We start from the raw sequence: 19484 nt of genomic DNA, 5'->3' as shown, positions 1-19484 counted from the left end.
AAAAATGTATAACAATATGAAGCATGAAATTAAAAAGAAACAGACAAGCAGAAAACAGGCAACAAGGCGATAAAATTATTAAATTGGGAGAAGGATTTGTTAAGCCTTCTAGAAGAATATGAAAATTCCAATTTCAAACAAGTCCCGGGGGCAGCAAGTGCTGGAGTTGAAGATGGGAAAGGTAAACATACTTCAGAAGAATGTGAAATACCGGTACTTTCTGTAATTGATGCTAATAGTCGTAATGCCAAGCCGACTTTGAAACGAAAAACAGGTGACACTGATGAAACGGCTCCCTTGTCAAATAGCGAATTACAGAGAATTGTTTTCGATGAACAATTACAACTCAAATGAAACTGAAACTGAAATGAAACGAGAAGAAGTGGAAAAGAAATAAAATTGCAGAAAGAATTACTGGAGTTCAAAAATTTTTAAAAAGAAGCGGGTCACGGCAAGGAAATTGACATCACTTCATTTGCATCTTTGAAGGAACAAATTAATGACGAATTCGACGTATCTTATTTCAATTTGTGATATTTTGCCAAAAGTGTTTTGTAACTAAGTTCGTTTTCTTTTATCCCATTCTATCCTAATGAAAAAAAAACAAACAAAAAACCATGCACGTTTAGTGGTCTTCATACAATGAGGCATATACGTAGACTTACGTATGTATTAATACGTAGGTATGTACGTGTATATATACAAATATACATTTTAGTCTACGTACATAGCTTCTACCAGCCTATGCATTTGCATGAGCCAATACGTGCTTAATAATAATTATTATTTTTTTTTAACTTTATTTACATAGAATTTTTTTTAGATACAACTACATTCTTACATTGTAAGATTAATTAATTTTGACATTATTTTGTCTAAAACATAATCGATTACTGTCGTCTGGTGAACACCAAAATCTTCTCTCATTCCATTCTGAAAGCCTGGATTTGCAAGGCATTGAAGAAATATTTACATTTTCTGCTTTTACCATAATGCTCCTCCCCTTTTCTCGTTCACTTCGTCAGCTAGGAAAATGTCATATAAACGATTAACTGATACTTCTTCAAAATGGAGTAGCTCTTTGCAACGACTTGGACTGATATACCGTCTCTTTTTGTAATTTTTTCTATTATGAACATTCATAAATACAGCCATAAGTGATTATAAGGTTGGTCTGGAGGTACCTTAAAAATCAATAGGTAATTTCTTATAAGAATAAGTATTTTGTCCCTTTTATTCACACCCTTTTAAGAAATTACTTATGCAGGATCAATATTTGTGTGTAGTTATCAGCAATTACAATAAGGAAAAGAAATATCTGATAAGATAAAAGTATACCAATTTCTGATATTTTATTCTCAGATTCATCAGAAATTTCTTAAAAACAGTCAAGAAAAGTAATTACTGATTTTTATTTACAACATCCAAACGAGCCAGAGGATTATTGCAGTAGGGCGATCAAATGTAACTAAGAAGCTGTGTTTGTTTCGCTGAGAAAATGTGTAAATCTCCCCAGTACGCAAAAAGTCCATGAAAGTGAAATTAAATTCAATGGTTGTGAAAGATCTTTCAGGTGAATATTACGTAAAATGGGATTTAAATGGAAAAACCAGAAGACAGCTGGAAAGTACTGATAGAACGGCATGATATTAAAATGTGAAGAATGGGATTTCTATGACAATTTCCCTGTTTTGTGAAGAAGGAAGAACGATTGTATACACATATGAAACCTACATTCACAGTAGTCATGTGACAACAAAATTGTGGGTACACACAATAAACCATGAGGTACTAAAAACATCTGTATCCAAGGGCTCACTATTAATAATTGTTCATGCCAGTTGTAATAAAGGATTCATTACAATGCTTTACATATATATGAGTCAAATAAGAAAGAATATTATCACAAATTGATGGATTCTGAAAAGTACACAAAATGGTTATGGGAGAAGTGTATTCCCAACTTGCCAGCTTGGTCAGACATTGTACTAGATAACGTATTGTATCACAATGTTCTGCTACAAAAGCAGCCAAATTTTAATTCTTTAAAAAGCAATATGATAAAATGTTTAGCCGAACAACGAATTAACTGTTCTCCTGTTATGATGAAGACTGAATTATTTAATATAAAATTACACAAAGAAAATCAAAAGAAATTTCTAATAGATGACATTTTCGAAAATTATGGTCATGCAGTTCTACGGTTACCACCTTATCACCCTGACTTAAATGCCATTGAAATGATTTGAAGTCAAGTGAAAGAGCAAGTAGCTAAAAAAATACAACTTTTAACATGTCCGACGTTCTTAAGTTAGCTGAAAAGGAATTTCATAAAATGTCTGAAGCTGAGTAGAACAAGTCTGTGAGCAAGTTGTCAAGGTTGAAAAAAAATACATTGAAGATGAACATTTATGTGAAGTACACATTGACAGTTTTGTGATAAATGTGAATTCAGAATCAGACACGAACTCTTTAGAAACTCTTTAAAAAACATTAGTTACATTATTTCTGTTGACAGCTTCTTGTTGCTTCTGACTTAATTCAAGAAACACCTGTTCAAGTGTAGAACAGTTATGAGCAGTCATTAATGTCATTGGAGAATCTTCAGCTAGTAGTATGCCACTTCTCATCATGCCGATCTAAAAGTAACAAAACATACATACAATCTACATGTCGTAATTCTATTAAAATCATAGAACAAATAAATATATAAAACGAAATACAAATTAATATTAATATAATTTTTAATATATAAATTTATATAAATATATAAATTTTTAATATATATTAAATAATTAATATAATTTTAGTAGTAATATGTACTTGAGATAATAAATTATAATTCACATTGTGAAAATTATGTCCCTGGACTGAGACTATTACTACTGTAATAGCTCATAAATGTGGCTACATTATATGATGCTATTTATCAGGAATCGATGGTACTAAAGAGAATAGTTTTTTTTTATAATATAAAATGAAAAGTGCAAGTTTCAACCTGTTAGCCTGACACAGTTGAGAATTACAATTGGGGTGAGATTTGCTTTTTTGTTTGTATTTAAAGTCAGGACAAAGTAGTGATTAAATTTTGTATAAAATTACAGAAAACAGATAATAAAACATTTTAAATGTTTAAAACTGCATAGGATGAAGAATATTTATTGACTATGTTTGAGCAACATAAATTGTTTAAAAAGGGACAAAAGTCAGCACAGGATGATGAATAAACAGTCCAATTTTCATTTTCCTGAACATAAGATCTGCATAAGAACTGCATAAGTACTTCAAAATAATAATATTAACTGGGATAGGGTAAACTATTAAACTATTTAATTAAATAGCATTGTATGTATTTTTGGTTATAATGAGCCAAAAATTTGGATGAAGATTGAAGGTGAAATGTTCTGATGTTAAAAGAAATTACAGGGATTAATAGAAAGGCAGCAAAATAAGATTTTAGTAAATGATTTGAAAAAGAAAAAAGCATATTTATATTCTGTTTCTCTTTGTACAACAAAATAAAAATATCAATGAACTGCATTGTCTGCCAAATTCATTAAAATGGTAAATGATGATAGAATCAATAAATTTTTTAAACTATGTAGATTGTAATGAAATATATAAGTTGTACTTCAAGCAAAATTCACTAAAAAATATCACTCTGCAACTTGGTAGAGTCCAAAGAAAGCAGTAATTCAGGAAGTGAGAACTTCAACAATTGCAAGTGAAAATAATGGCTAATATTTTTTAATGTCAAAGATGACTCATCATCAAATTTTATATTATCTCTTAGCTATTTTAAATAAAATATCTCTTAACAGTCTAGTGTGTCCATGAACTCTTTAACTTAAAAGAATATTTTCTTTATTTATCTTTTTAAATTACAAAAATTAACTAAGAGGGTTTCTTCACTTAACTGATAGTAGTTTTATGTTTAATCAATCTTTTCTGTTTTCAATTCATTTTAAAGTTCTTTCTTTAAAATACTTACCTGTGTTTAAGAATGCTTATAGTTTTTTTGTAATGAGTTCATTAATTTCAAAAAGGATATGATTACTTGAACAGGGGGTTGTTGTTCTTGATCGTGGATGAAAATAGAACTGTGACTGGGAAGTTGACTATGATCAGGACTGATTGTCCCCACAGTTTTCAATATAAGAAAACATTTTTATTTTTATGATCAAAAGTTTTTAACAGAAGTCTTCCTTTTATTTAGTCTTGTAATTTTTTAAGTAGATTTAAGATTTCTATTGATAAATATAGAAACTGATTTCTTTCTTCTAGTGGTAATTTAACTTATTTAATTTTATAAAATTAACTGATTGCATTATGATAACGTAAAAATAAATTTATTTCAATTTTATAGTTACTATACAAAGAGATATTATTTTTTATAGAGTTAATTGCAATTTTATTTCAATTAATTAAAAGACTCCTGCATGTGAATGTGGGTGAAAATCACCCTTTGTGTACAGTATGACTTTTCTAAATATTCTACATAATTCTTCTATGCTTATTAAAAATTATTTTATTAAATGATATGTTTATTTAGGCAAATGTAATTGTGTTAAATATGATTAAAACAGAAAAAATATTAATGATTTAATATTTTTAATTTTTTAAATATTATTACATATAAAATTATGAACTGATGCTGGAGGTATCTCTTAAAATAATGTACTATTAATTAAAAAAATACAGGATGAATAAAAAAAAGTAAAATGTCTTCTTTGTCTTTTACTATTCATATGGTATAATTGATTTGAATATTATTAAATACGAGTAACAAAAATAAAAAATAATCATTTTTACAAATATATGCATTAATAATAATAATTTTTTTTTTATTAGAGGAGGAAAAATGTGTTATGCACCATTAGGGAACTTATGACATTGTTCTCCGGTGTGTGGGACTCCCACCCATTAAAAACCTAACCTCTGTTTGCAGACAATTAATCCAACCCAGAACCACTCACCGCTTTGCTTCACGGTTGTGTCCCTAGATTTACCTTCTCATACACCTGCTGCTTTTTCTTATTATTTCATCCTGGTTCAACTGTTCCTCTTCAATCCAGGTCCTTTTTATTCCTTCTTAGAATCGATTCTACAAAACTTACAACTTTCTGCCAATTATACTCGCTGGTAAGCATCTTCTCCATTGTAGTTTCTTGCATTATATTACCAATATCAGTTTGCAACTGGTTTCTGATGGTGCTGATATTGGTGATATGTAGTAATAATAATAAAACACACTTTGTTTTGTTGAGTATTAAATTTATTATTACTTATACTTCTAATGTGTACTGATTTATAAAATGTCACATCACATTTGAGAAAAAACACAAAATCCTCTTTCTGTTTATAAAGTTTAAAATGAAAGATAAATTATTTTCCTCTATTAAATACTACAATAATTACTGAAGATACATAGAGTAAGGAAAAATGATTGTGTTTTAAGAATGATCATTGAAGTTTATACTATAATTCAGTAAGAAATTGAAAAATCTCTTCCAAATTCTTAAAAATTTGTCTCAATAATTAAAAAAAAGAATAACATTTTATATAATTCAATATAGCTAACAGAGTAAACATAATTTTTGGCCTATGTATAAATTTATGCCTTTTCTTTAGATTTAATAGGAACATTATACTATAACATTAAAAAGTAAATTAATGTATTCAGTAGGCAATGTGAATGATTATCTTGTTTTAAATTTTTTCTTATATGCTGTATCTAATGCAAGTTACTGTAATAAAAACATTGTTACTGTAACAGAAAATTAATTTCACAATTAAGTGACATTAAAAGAAATTACTTCTTGTTCAATGTCTTTTTTTTTTTAAAAAAGCTGCTGAAAATATATTTTTTAAAAAGAGAATATTAATAATATGTAAATAAAGTAATTATTTTCTTAAGGTTTATATGAAAGAAGACAGGTTCCACTAAAATATTGTTATTTTTTTAAAAATTGATTTTAAGTTTATTGAAAAAAACAATAAAAATGAAAGTTCATTTTGACTTTCAGCAATCAAAGTATATACCAAGTGAAAAATTCAATTAAGAATAATTTTCTTCTGGAATATTCTTTTTAATATTTTCAGGCTGTGGTAACTGAAAATACTCCAGGAAATGTTCATTTCCATAGTTTATGTTGAAATGAAATTTCATAAGACTTTATTCAGAGCTTTTATTCCACTTTTTTCTAACTTCTCACTAAATTGTTTATGTTATTTTTGTTTATTCATGTTTTTTGAAATATAAATATTAAGGTTGTTCAGTAATTTAAGAGACAAATGACTGTAGAAAAATATTTATTTAATGGCAATGAAACTAAGCTTATTTTCAACATACTCCCTGGGTTCATTTAGGCTTTGTGCCATCTTTCTGTGAGCTTTCTTATTCCAGTAGTAAAGAATTTTTCACCTTGGTGTCTGATTCATTCTTGCAATGCATTATCAACTCACTCATTATTACCAAATTTTGAGCCACATTATCTCTTTAAGATAATCAAACAAAAATCTGATTGTAAAGAAGGGGACTACAAGGTGGACATGGCAACACTTCCAAATCTAACTTCTAAATAGCTCTCCATCTTTTGAATTGTATGATGGCCTTTTAAAGTTATCATGATGAAGAATTATGCACTTTGGGAGAACAGGGCATTTCCTCCTTATTGCAAATTTCACTTAATTTCTAGCATGTCATAACAATGCTCTGTTAATTGTATATTGTTCTTCCAAATACTGTTGATTGCATGTTGTTCCTACAAATAATTGCAGTGAATTGGACCTTTATGGTCCCATAGCATCAATTTACCAGCTGATGTATAGGTATTGAATTATTTTTTGGCGGGCAAACTTGGATGTTTCCATTCCATAGTCTGACGTTTGGATTCCAGCTCAAAATGATGAATACAAGTTTCATTGCAAGTAATTATACGATTATGAAAAACCATCATTTAAGTTCCATACAGATGTGAATTTATTTGTGTTTGTGATTCCAAGTCGACTGTCTCATTTTGCAGTATTCACCTTATCATGGCTAATGGAATGGGGCAACACCAATAGTCTCACTACAAATTTCAGCAATTTTTCAAGTCTTTAAACTTTAAGAAACTTAAACTTTTTAAGTTGTGAATATGTCTTTGTGAATAAGATCGTTGGTGCAATTTTTCAAAAGTGTTAGTTGAAGCCTTCCCTAGTCTTCCACTACAATGAAAATCAGTGTTTTCTGCCCAATTTAAAACTTCAATCCACTTATAAAAATTTACATGGTTAATATAATTTTTTGCCATACTCTTTTAACATCTGTGAGTAAATTTTGGCCAGCGTTGCACCATCAGAGAATAAAAACCTTATCAGGACATGCTGTTCTTCCACGGCACAAGTTGCAAGTGGAGCTGAAAATTTTAAATAAACAAAAGAAGTTACAATAATGGAAATCTTTTCTATGATATTTTCTATTTCGGGAGTGCCAACTTTAACATCGGACAGTTTCATTATACTTTATTAGATAGTTTTTCCACTGTTGCCATTTGTCTCTAGTTATTGAATGACCCTTGTAGTGTGTTTGGCTTTGTTGTATTGGTTTGTTTAAAGTACTATTTTTGTAACTTTAGTTGTATATTTTATAATGCATGATTAAGTTCAAGTTATGGCATTTTGTATAAAATTGTTGTGCTTAACATTTACATATGTTTATCTTATTTCTATTAAGTGATTTAAAAATTTCATTCTGTTTTTATGCAGGATATATTCTTGATACCTGTGATTTAATGTATATCGAAACTGTCTAATGTAATATTTGCTATAGCCATTACAATTTGATTTATATACTTTTAGGTTTATGTATTTGTCTTAGAAAGATATCAAAATGAGCATTATCATCAACTAAACCACTAATTAAATTGAATGTCAAAACTTTAAATACTTACCAACTGACACTGCCTAGCTTCTTCAATATAATGTGTAGTTATTATAATGGTTTTCTTTTCTTCAACAGACATTTTAATTAGCACTTCCCAAATCCTAAAAAAATTGTATTTTTTATATATATATTAGCATTAGATTATATAATAGCATTAGATTTAAACAAAAGACAGACAAACGACAAAATACAACGAAGAGGGTGTTTACGGATGAAGAAAAGAAAGCAAGATCTGAACGGATGAAGAAATACTGGGCAGCTCGGAAGAGTAAAATAACACGCTTTTCTCAGAAAAGATCCAACTAAAATTGACTTAAGTGGTCCCATGTTGGCCGTAAAAGCATAATAATAATAATATTATAATAATTGTAATTTAAAAATATTCTTATAAAACAAAAATAATAAATATTAAAATAAAAAAAAAAAAAAAAATTTATAAAACTGGCCAGCTAGTTCATAACATGTTCAACAAGCTAACTTCCAACATTATTGATCATAGATCCAATCTCTGGGAATTGTATGTCATAATTGACCTACCATTTCATATAATATTCCTCATTAGAATAGATATAAGAAACAAATTAGTTTTACAGTTGATTTTAAGATTACTTTTAAAATTCATTTTAATTAATTTTTTTTCTGTATTTTGATTTTATGTAAAAGATATATCAATATTTATTCAATTAATTTTTATTTTAGTTTATTTATTTATTAATTAATGTTTATTTAGCTTACTTGCTCACCTACATTATTTAATAACATTTATTGTATAGCAATTGATTTTAATACACTTTGTTTTATTTTCTTACTTTATTTAAAAGAATTCAAAAATTATTCAGTGCATCAGTATTCCCCTCTTCAGCACATCACCTAACTTTGTGGACTACAATTTGCTATGAATTCATTGCAGGCCGTATGTTACTTCGACAAGTCTCATTTGTCACTATAATTCTTATGTTTACTTCACTGAAGCCAACTTGTGTTTTTAAATAAATTTTTTATAATGTTCAGTGTCAGATAAACAAAACAAAATATCATTTTTTGTTGAAATTATTAAGATTTAATCTAAAAAAAAATCATGGCTAACCTGTTTCATTACAGTGCTATGGTTAGTGTCCCTCATAAACATATGACGGACATTTAATTTGTTAGAGCACACACACACACACACACACACACACACACACACACACACACACACACACACACTCAAAGTGTGTTTAAAATAAGAAAATAAAAGTGTATATGGTTTCTTTATTGTGCTTAATAAAATGCATTCATTAAAATGGATGGTTTTTAGGACAAAAAAATTTGAAAATTATCTTTTATTACTTAGTAAAAGTGATCTTTCAGATTTAGAATTAATTAGATATAAAATAAATTTACTAAGAATTAATGTATTAAAAGTAATGATGAGAAAAATTTTAAAAAGAAACCTTTTCAGAAAAACATTTGTAAATTTGTAAAATTATTATAATTTTCTTTTGAAAATTATTTTCAAAGATTATTAAGCCAAAGGGTTAATGAAAGTAGTTATTTCCATGCAGATTAAGGTAGCACTACAGGGGAGGATCAAGATGTTATGTGTGGGTTTTACTGCATTCTTTACTAAACTCTGGTGATGTGGCATGTGATGAGACAGAAGTTTCATAATCCAATCCTAAATTACCTTAAGTACTATTACTAGGGAGAAAAAAAGACAAGAAACAACTTTTTCAGCTTGGTTAAAACAAATGTCTATTTTCACAGGTACGAACATCATACATACATTTGTCCATGAACTGTGGCTTTAAAGACAGCTTACATCTAAATAAAAAGTGTTCTTTAGATTTCTAGTTCTTATGTTTCATTTCTTTTGTTACTTTAATGGGTGTTTAAACTTCTATTAGTCTGTCAACCTCCAACCAATTATTACTTCATCAATATGCAATTAAGGGACAATCATTAATTTTGGCTCTTTGAAAGATTGTTTATAGATTTCATATCTCTTTATCCCTACCATGTATCTAATGACTTTCTTCTATTACCATGATAATGACACTTCTCTTGATTGCTAAATCTACTTTTAAGACCTATAAAGTTTGATTTATTTTCATTTATTACTAAATTATACTAAGTGAGTTGTTGTATCTCATTGTATTACCTGTGTAGAGTATAACTTATACTTTTAACACTAATGATAGCTCATTTATATAAGTATATATATATATATATTATTTTACTGAAATTAATCTTAAAGATTCATATTATTCCTCTGTATTGTTAAATTATATTTTAGATTCTATTAATATAAACCACCAATAACAGAATATTGAAATAAGATATGTCTTACCTCAATTTTATCATAAACGTACTTTTGCAGGATCCTGCATCCTCAGTCATATTGAATTATTTAATTAAACTGCATATTAAAAATGTTTTTAATATTTTATTTAAAAATTAAGATAAAATTAAGGTATATTATCTCAATATTTTATTAATATAATAATTAATAAAAATTAATCCATATTTTAAAAATATTTTCTGCTGTTCCAAAATGGTATTCTACTGTTCCTTTGAGGTGTTTTTTTAAAGTCGGGAACAGGAAAAAGTCACAGGGACTCAAGTCAGGTGAATAAGGTGGTTGAGGAACTACAGGAATGTTTTTCTTTGCCAAAAACTCATTAATTGAGAGTGCAGTGTGACAACATGCATTGTCATGATGCAGCATCCAGTTGTCTTTGATGGGTGATCTCATGCGGGCAACTCTTTTCTACAGTCTTTCAAAAATTTATCTGTAAACATATTGATTCACAGTCTGTCCTGTAGGCAAAAACTCCAGATGGACAATGTTATTACTATCAAAGAAACAAATTAGCATGGTTTTGATTTTTGCTCATTTTTGCTTTTTTGGGGCATGGTGAGTTTGAAATGTGCCACTCCTTGCTCTGGCGTTTTGTTTCTGAGTCCTACTCAAATATCCAAGGTCGATCACCAGCAATAACATTTTTTACAAAATCAGGGTCAGTTTCAATTCACTCTAGAAGATCGCAGCACACTTCTACTCTGTTGTTTTTCTGTTCAACAGTGAGGTTTTTTGGGACCAATTTTGCACAAACATTTTTCATGTCCAGTTTGTTTGTCAAAATTGATGGACTGTGGTATGATTCAAATTTAATTGTTCTGTAACCATTCTGACAGTTAATTGCCGGTCGTACCGTATCAAGTCTCTGATTCACTCAACATTGTCATCACTTTTTGACATTAACAGTCTTTCAGAGCATGGATCTTTCACAACTGATTCCCAGCCATCTGAAAATGCTTTAAACCACCTAAAAACTTGGGCTTGTGACAGAGCGTTGTCTCCATATGTCCTTTTCAATTTTGAAAAAGGTTTCAGTAGCATTCTTACCAAGTTTAACACAAAACTTGATTGCACAACGTTACTCATAATTAGTATCACTCATTTTTGTAACGCACAACAAAAACTCGTTTCATGAAAAGTTGTTTTCGTCTCACGTGGCAACAATAGACTAAAAGTATTAATACCTAATATAAATCAGCTGTTCATATAACCATATTTTTGTACCTTTACAGTGTTGCCACTTTGGCTGCCAGAAAACTAGTCTCATTACTTTATTTATAGACCTCGTGTATATATATATCAGCATTTGTTTTTATTTTATTGTATGGTGTATATGTATTTTTTATTAAAAACACCATGATTATTAAGATTATTCTTCTACACTAAAAATCATAATGTATGGGAAGATTAACTTACCATACATTTATCACTGGAATATGTTTTCCTACATGTTTAGCTGATCAGTGTATCAGCACCATCAGGGAACGAAAATTATCCACATTACATTTCATCAGTCTTACATACAAAAAACACATAACATCACACCACAATATTACATATTAAAGTATATATTTATAAAAAGCACACAAGGAAAATTGCTGTTTTATTCAGTCTAAGTTCCTAACTTACATACCATGTATACTTTAATATGTAATATAGTGATGTGATGTTAAGTGTTTTTTTAGTGTAAAACTGATGAAACATAATGTGGAAATTTCATCCCCTGACACATGATGTGGTGAAACATGTTGGAAAAATATTCCTGTGGTACTTCTATGGTAAGAAAATAAAAAATTATATATGAGTTTTTAGTAAAATATTAAAAAAAAAAATATATATATATATATACCCTGTTACATTAAGCTATCTCTACTCACTTTTCTACTTGTAAGATGTGATCTAAATAAACAGTTAGTTACACTTGTTAAAATTACACTGTCTCATAATTAATCAGGGGTTTTCCAGGTTATAAACAACAATCCTTTTTTAATTCTGTCTACATTATTTTTTCTAATTCTTTGAAGGATTTGAAATTTACATGGTCAAAAGATGTATTTAAATTTAAAAATTGATACCGCCTTCTGAATCCAGTGCATTCATCATCTTTTCTGCACAAGCTACTAATTTATTTATTGTAGATTTCCCTTTTTATAATCCTGCCATTCAACTACTAACATTTATTTGGATCAGATTCTGGCCTACTAAAGAGAATCTTTTTAAACATTTTTAAAAAAATGAATGTTAACTTATTAGTCTTTTACAACTTGAAAATATAATTTTTATTTGAGTTTTCCCAACATCGAAGCATTCCACTATGATACGGAAACTTAATTTTTCCTTTTTATTCACATTTATAACTTCCAATGTCAAATTTTTCTTTTAATTTCAAACTTTAGAATTTTCTGAACATTTTTAATGAATTAAATTTTTAAAATTCTGTGCAGACAAAATTGTATTATAAAAAGTATTGAACTTTTATACAACAACTTTGCACAGGCAGTAACTGGCAACTGGAGTCATATTATTTTACCATTTTTTGTTAATGTTATTTATTTCCAAAAATAAAACATTTGAAACACTTATACTAAAACTAATATTTTCAAAATATTCAAGTATTTTTGAAAATTAATCAGTTGTATAAACTCTGATATCGCTGAGATTTTCCATATTGTTCTGCAGAAAGAATCTTTGTTTCCAATAATATCTGGAATAAAATACATTTGGAAAACATATTTTAATTATTTTACTTTCTCTATTTTCCACGTAAAATTCAGAACTTTAAGCACAAAATGTAAACATTCTGTAATCAGGAAATTGGGACATCAGGCACAAATTTTTTTATTTCTGTAAACCAGACATTATTACTGAAAGAGATAGAAAGAGAAAAAACCCTAAATTTCTGCATCTCTATTGTAATATTATATAAATGTGTTCACAAATAACTTTCCAACATATTCTAAATCTTGAATTACTTTTTTTATATTTAGTATTTTCAAGTATAAGTAAGTACCTTAATATTATTTTATGTGCTTATATTTTAAATAATTTATATGAATTTTAATCACATCTATTTTGTTTTTATATTATAATTAAGTGTATATTTTGTGATTCTGCTCTGGTCAAGGCTTTATCAGCTAGACAAATGCTGGGGCATAGTTCCTTTTTTACACATGGAATGGGAACCTAACCATATTTGATGTTATCTATATAATATAATGATCAGAATAAAAGTTTTATTTATAAGATTTATTTATGAGTTTTATAAACAGCATGAGATTAACCCAGCAGCAAACTTATAATAGATTTTTGCAGAATTTATTTACGTTTAAAACTTGTTTTAAAATATTGCCTTATTACCTTTAATTTATGAAACAAATTTCAAATGTTTATATTTATATTTTGAGGTTATATTTTATGCTGATATGTATGGATTTTTTATTAATTACCTTTTTTTAGCTCTGATTTATCACATTTAGCTAGAATTTAATTTAATTTAATTTAATGTTATGTCTATCAAAAATAGTAATTAGTATATATATAATAAACTTTCACAGAAACTATTTCCAACTTACTTTGAACATAATACAGGATCAACTCCAACAGTTGGTTCATCCAGAATTAATAACTTAGGATTATGTAATAAAGCGACAGCAAATGATACCCTCCTCTGTTGACCACCACTAAAACAAAATAAAAAAAATAAATCAATACTAACTGACAAAAGAATAATCTTTCAGTAGAATTTTTAAACTTAGTAGTGGAGGTGATTCAGTATTTTCCAACTATTCACGTTTGAAAACATTGAGTGTGTTCTCATTAATACTATGTAGCTTGTAATAAATGTTACTACCATTTACTACAAGCAGCAATCTGTAACTTTAATCTGTAATTTTCAATTATTTGAAAGTTACAGATTACTTTAAATATTTTACTGAAATTAATGTTTTTGAGATTCATATTATTCCCCTGTGCTGTTAAATTACATTTAAATTCTATTAAATACACCGTCTTGTACAGAAAATTGAGATAAGATATATCTTACCTTAATTTTACCATGAAAGTACTTTCTTGGGATCCTGCATCCTCAGTCATGAGAGAAATAATTTAGTTAAACTGCATAATAAAAATTAAAAATAAAAATATTAAAATAATGAAAATGACGTATTAACTTGTTATTGAGTGCTGCTATCTGTTGCAGTTTTTATAAGACTATCTTCCTCAAACACTGTCTGGTGCAAGATCCCATGAAAGTATTTTCATGGTAAAATTAATGTAAGATGTCTTATATCAAAATTCTGTATTAGGTGGTTTATAATAATAAAATTACAAATGTAATTTAACAGTACAGAATTTAATTTAATAGAATAATTTGAATCTTAAAAAGATTAATTTCAGTAAAATAATATATATATATATATTGCTGCATTTGATAGCTTCCTTTCTTCAATAGGTTGAGAAGAATTTTAAGTCAAAATGTAACTACTCGGTGTTACTTATGAATTTTTTTTATGTAATATTTTGTGACAATCAAGATAACTGTTACAGAGTTACTGGCACATAAAAACAAATGTATACATATAATTATACAGTCTGTCTATCTGTCTTGTGTACATACAAGACTGAAAAAAGTATAATACTATACTTAAGTTAGATAAAAATACTTTCTTACTACCACATCTGGATATGGCCACAGATCATTAATAAACATTTCATAATAAACGTCTACAAGTTTAATGTGTCTGTTAAGTGTAATAATTGAACAGTAGTAGACAATCTGAAATTATCAAGTCTTATAGTTTTTTCAGGAAAAAAAAGTAGCCCATATCATACTTATTATGACAAACTGGCAATAAAGTGAATTCTGTTGTCTTTTACAAAGAATCAAATATACAACAGGCCTATCAGTATGCTAGGCCATCTGAAAGACAAATAACATTCATACTAATAAGAGATCTTTAATATGTTCACTATACACACAAGCTCTATATTGAATATCATAATTGTCAGAGGAAGCAATCAGGGGGCTTCTGTACTCCAGGTTGTTCTAGTTCTGACACAATTGTAATGGATAGTGAAAGAGTACAAGCAACAAATTAACATAATTATTATGAAACAGCAAATTATACGTATGCTGCCTTTTTTAATAGGGGGAAGGCTTAATGCAACAGCAAATTTTGGTTTGTTTGCCTAATGATCTTCAGTCACTCCTTTTTTTTTATGTTTCTTGATAACTGCTGTTTCTTTTTTTATGTTTGATTCTTTTATGTTTCTGATAATTGCACAATTATGTTTCATAATTGTCAATTGCAAAGTATGTTGAAAGAAATTACTACTATCTTTTAATTAAAATTTTAGATAACTTAAATCAGAAAAATTTGATAAAAATCCCCCTTTTTGGTAAATCTACCGTAAGCCCTGATTTTTCTAGGAATAATTGAAATAATAATTATATAAGAAAAAGAAGTACTACAAAATATTCTATTTTTAAATGAAAAAATAATAATGAATGATACCTTTTATTAAGTGTACTTTTTTCATAGCATCAGCTAAAGTTACTGGCTGGTAATACAAAACTAATTTTAATTGAAAAAATACATTAGTTAAGAATTCATGAGCTAATCTTTTAACAGTAATATTAATTTCATGCAAAAAAACTGTTAAATTCATTTCGATTATAAAAATAATTAAATTTAATAAGAATTAAAAAAATGTAGCATATAGTTGCCAGCAATAAAACCCATAATTTGTTATTTTCATTTGTTACATGTCTGAATAAATCCTTTTTTAAAAGTAAAATATTTTTACTGAAATAAATACACTTTTATTGGAATAAAATATTCTTTAATTGAAAATAATAGACGCATTAAATCAAGTGGAAGGGGTTAGTGTTAAAGTGCAAATTAACACGTTTTATTTTTTTACATTACATGTCAATTAATAACTTGTTTTCACACAGTAAAGATTGAAACCTATAATGTCAATTTAATACATTTTTTAATGAATATAATACATTAGATAAATGTTGTATTAAATATCTTACCTTAACTTTGAAATAGTTCCTGATAATGGAAGCTCAAAGAATTTAAGTAATTCAATCATTCTTTCGTTTATCTTATTCTTACTCATGTTAAATATTCTACCATAAAATTGAAATATTTCAGCTATTGTAAATTCTTCATATAATGCAACATCCTAAAAAAAATAAAAGTAAAATTACTATTATATGTAACATGTTAACTATTTATTCTACTACAAACTTCAAAATATGAGGATTTTTTGTACAGGTTTTCCTTATAATTTTTTAATCTTTGCAAAAAAAGAAAAAAAGATTAAAGGGCTATCACATATAAAAGTTTAGAAAAATTAAGATCGAAATTATATGACAATTTAAATAATTTTCTTTGAATTGAAGTCATTCAAGACAAAATTGATTTTGAAGTTTCTAAACACTGACAAATTATATTAAGGGTAAAACAACTCTATGTTGGACAACTTGGCAGGAAAGGAGAATAAATGACATAGATCTAAGAAAAGTAGAGTTTTTCCTATGGATTGCAGACTTGTTTGACGAGAAGAAAAAAAATTAAAACAAGGAAGTATTCTACTCTATTCAAGGAAAGTATTCTATTCAAGGAAGGATTTTATTTAATACTTTCATACAATAAAAGAAAAAGAATATTAAGAGGAAAGAGAAAGAATCGGGAAAATTAACAAGATGTATGTAGGTGATATAATGGAATTTGAGGAGAGGAAACTGAATCTGAAAGAAAGACTAGCAGAATTAAACAAACAGTTAATAAAGCATAGTTTAGTTATTAGGTAAAGAATGAGATGCTGAATGTTAGAAGGAAGATGTAATGTACTGGAAAACCATTGCAAATTTTTCATGTAAGTTTGAATGAGTTCAGCAGTACATGGAAGAGATAATTACTAGTTTGAAAAAACAAGAATTACATTAACAAAGTTGTTAAATACAAGGTCTGTTCAGAAAATAACCAAAGTTTATTTTTTTAATCTTTATTATTAATTTTACAGATTATTGGTCCTTGTTCCCTTCAAAGTACTCTCCTTCACTATTCACACTCTCACAAACAGTGTTTCCACTTTGCAAAGCAATCCTGGATAGATTCATTCGAAATGGCCTTTAAGATCCTTCACGAATTTGCTTTATGTCATCAATAGTCTCAAAACGGCATCCTTTCATCATTGATTTTAATTTTGAGAATAAGAAAAAATCGTAAGTAGCCAGGTCTGGCGAGTAGGGAAGCTGAGGGAGGACAGTCATCTGACTTTTGGCACAGAACTGACGAATTGACAGAGCTGAGTGTGCGGGCACATTGTCGTGGTAAAAGAACCAAGAGTTGTCTCACCACAACTCTGGTCTCTTTTTGTGGATTTTTTCCATAACCATTGTAAAATGCCTTGATAGTACGCACAGTTCACTGTTTCACCTTAACAAAAGAATTCAAATTGCACAATTCCATTAAAATCAAAAAAACAGAGACCGTCACTTTGATATTGGATCGAGACTGATGTGCTTTCTTGGGGCATCAAGATCCTTTGCCAATCCATTATGATGATCGAACTTAGTGTCGTAGCTGTAAATCCAGCTTTTGTCTCCAGTTATGATCCTTTACATGAATCTTTCATCGTCATTGGCTTGTTCAAGTTGCCAACAAATGTTCACTCGATATTCTTTTTTCTGATCGGTCATCAAATGAAGAACAAACTTTGCTGCAACTTGATGCATGCTCAATTTTTCAGTCAAAAATATCATGGCATGATCTGATTGAGATGCTAACCTCTTCTGTGAATTTTCTGACAGTCAATCAGCGATTTGCATTCACCAGATTGTTGATTTTCTGAACATGGATGTCATTAGTAGAAGTCAAAGGCCTTCCTGGTCGAGGACTATTTTTTAAATCGTGAAGACCATTTATAACATTGCATACGACCCCGAGCATCATCAGCATATGTATACATAGATATGTATATAAAAAGTATGAATGTACATTATAAATATTTGAGCAGACTTTTAAATGTATCCAACATTTTAATTAGTAAAATTACAAAACATTAACAATGTGGAAAATGTAAAAACAATTAATATAAACAGGAAGTTTTTTCAGAAAAGAAGTCTACTACAGAGTGGCGCATGAAATGATCCAACGTTTGATTTTGTTAAAAAATATTTATTTGAATCGCAATGCAGAAAAGTAAAATACATATTTTCTATATACCTGGAGATTATGTTCTGCTCATCACATGTTCAATAGGACCATCAATACGTCCAGCAACTTCATCAACATGAACTCCTATGTTATTAATAACTTTATCACACTCATCCTCAGTTATCTTGTTGCATGCCTCAATGATCAGCACTCACAAAAGCTGAGGAACAATATCATTATGCAGCATGTTTAGATAACGTCCACTGTTCACTGTTTGTTCAAAAAAGAATGGTCTTATTACCCCATGACTTGAGTAGCGGCCCATACCATAATTCTTGGAGCATGATGCAACTTTTGAAATGAATGGATTTTTGGAAGCCCAAAAACTCATATTTTCTTTATTAACAACCTCGTCTAGGTGAAAAAGTGCATCATCTGAAAACCAAACATTGTTCAACAATACATCTTGGTTCACAGCCAATTCAGCGAATGCCATTCTTTGATGTTTGTTGTCAACTGTTAATTTAGGCAACACTGTTATTTTGTTCAGATTCAAAAGAAAATCAGTTTTTAAAATTTGCTGCACAGATCATCTAGAAATCTCAAGTTGTGCTGCTGCTTTTCTTGTTGATTTGCCTGCGGTCCTCAGGAATGCTGCTATGACAGCTGCGACAATCTGTGGAGAATGAACATTGGCAGGCCGTTCACACTTACTCTCAAATACTGAACCATCACTATTAAATTTTTCGTAAAGTTTACGTATTATTTTAAAGGAGGGCAACCACAAAATTTGAAAATGTGCACAAAACTGTCTTTGTGTAAGCACCACACTTTTCGTTTCATTAAAAAAAACAACACAGACTTTACGTGCTGTTCAACAGTCGGTCTTCCTTTGCCAGCCATCTTGGAACGATATGCAAATAACGCACTTGGAAATAGAACAAACTAATATTCATGAACTGCTGTCACTTTTGCCAACATAAAACACATTATTGACCTAAAAAATTATTGCCTAAACAATCATTTTGTGCTCCAATCTGTA

At 28.5% G+C, this 19484-nt stretch overlaps 1 protein-coding gene across 3 annotated transcripts in view; it reads right to left on the bottom strand.

The window, feature by feature from the left end:
• The window catches only part of LOC142328934 (ABC transporter G family member 23-like), a 226270-nt gene that overhangs the window by 30973 nt on the left and 175813 nt on the right, over positions 1–19484 (bottom strand). For all 3 annotated transcript variants that reach the window (XM_075373111.1, XM_075373112.1, XM_075373113.1), the window contains exons 4-7: positions 16312–16463; positions 13844–13951; positions 7935–8028; positions 2502–2639 (exon numbers count right to left, since the gene is read on the bottom strand). In XM_075373111.1, coding sequence (XP_075229226.1) covers positions 2502–2639; positions 7935–8028; positions 13844–13951; positions 16312–16463 — 492 coding nt within the window. The remainder of the gene's footprint in view (positions 1–2501; positions 2640–7934; positions 8029–13843; positions 13952–16311; positions 16464–19484) is intronic.

The sequence above is a fragment of the Lycorma delicatula genome, chromosome 8 (genome assembly GCF_047948215.1).
Source record: "Lycorma delicatula isolate Av1 chromosome 8, ASM4794821v1, whole genome shotgun sequence".
NCBI classification, from domain to species: Eukaryota; Metazoa; Arthropoda; class Insecta; order Hemiptera; family Fulgoridae; genus Lycorma; species Lycorma delicatula.
The sequence above is the reverse complement of the archived record's forward strand: the minus strand, read 5'-3'. Positions and strand labels throughout refer to the sequence as shown.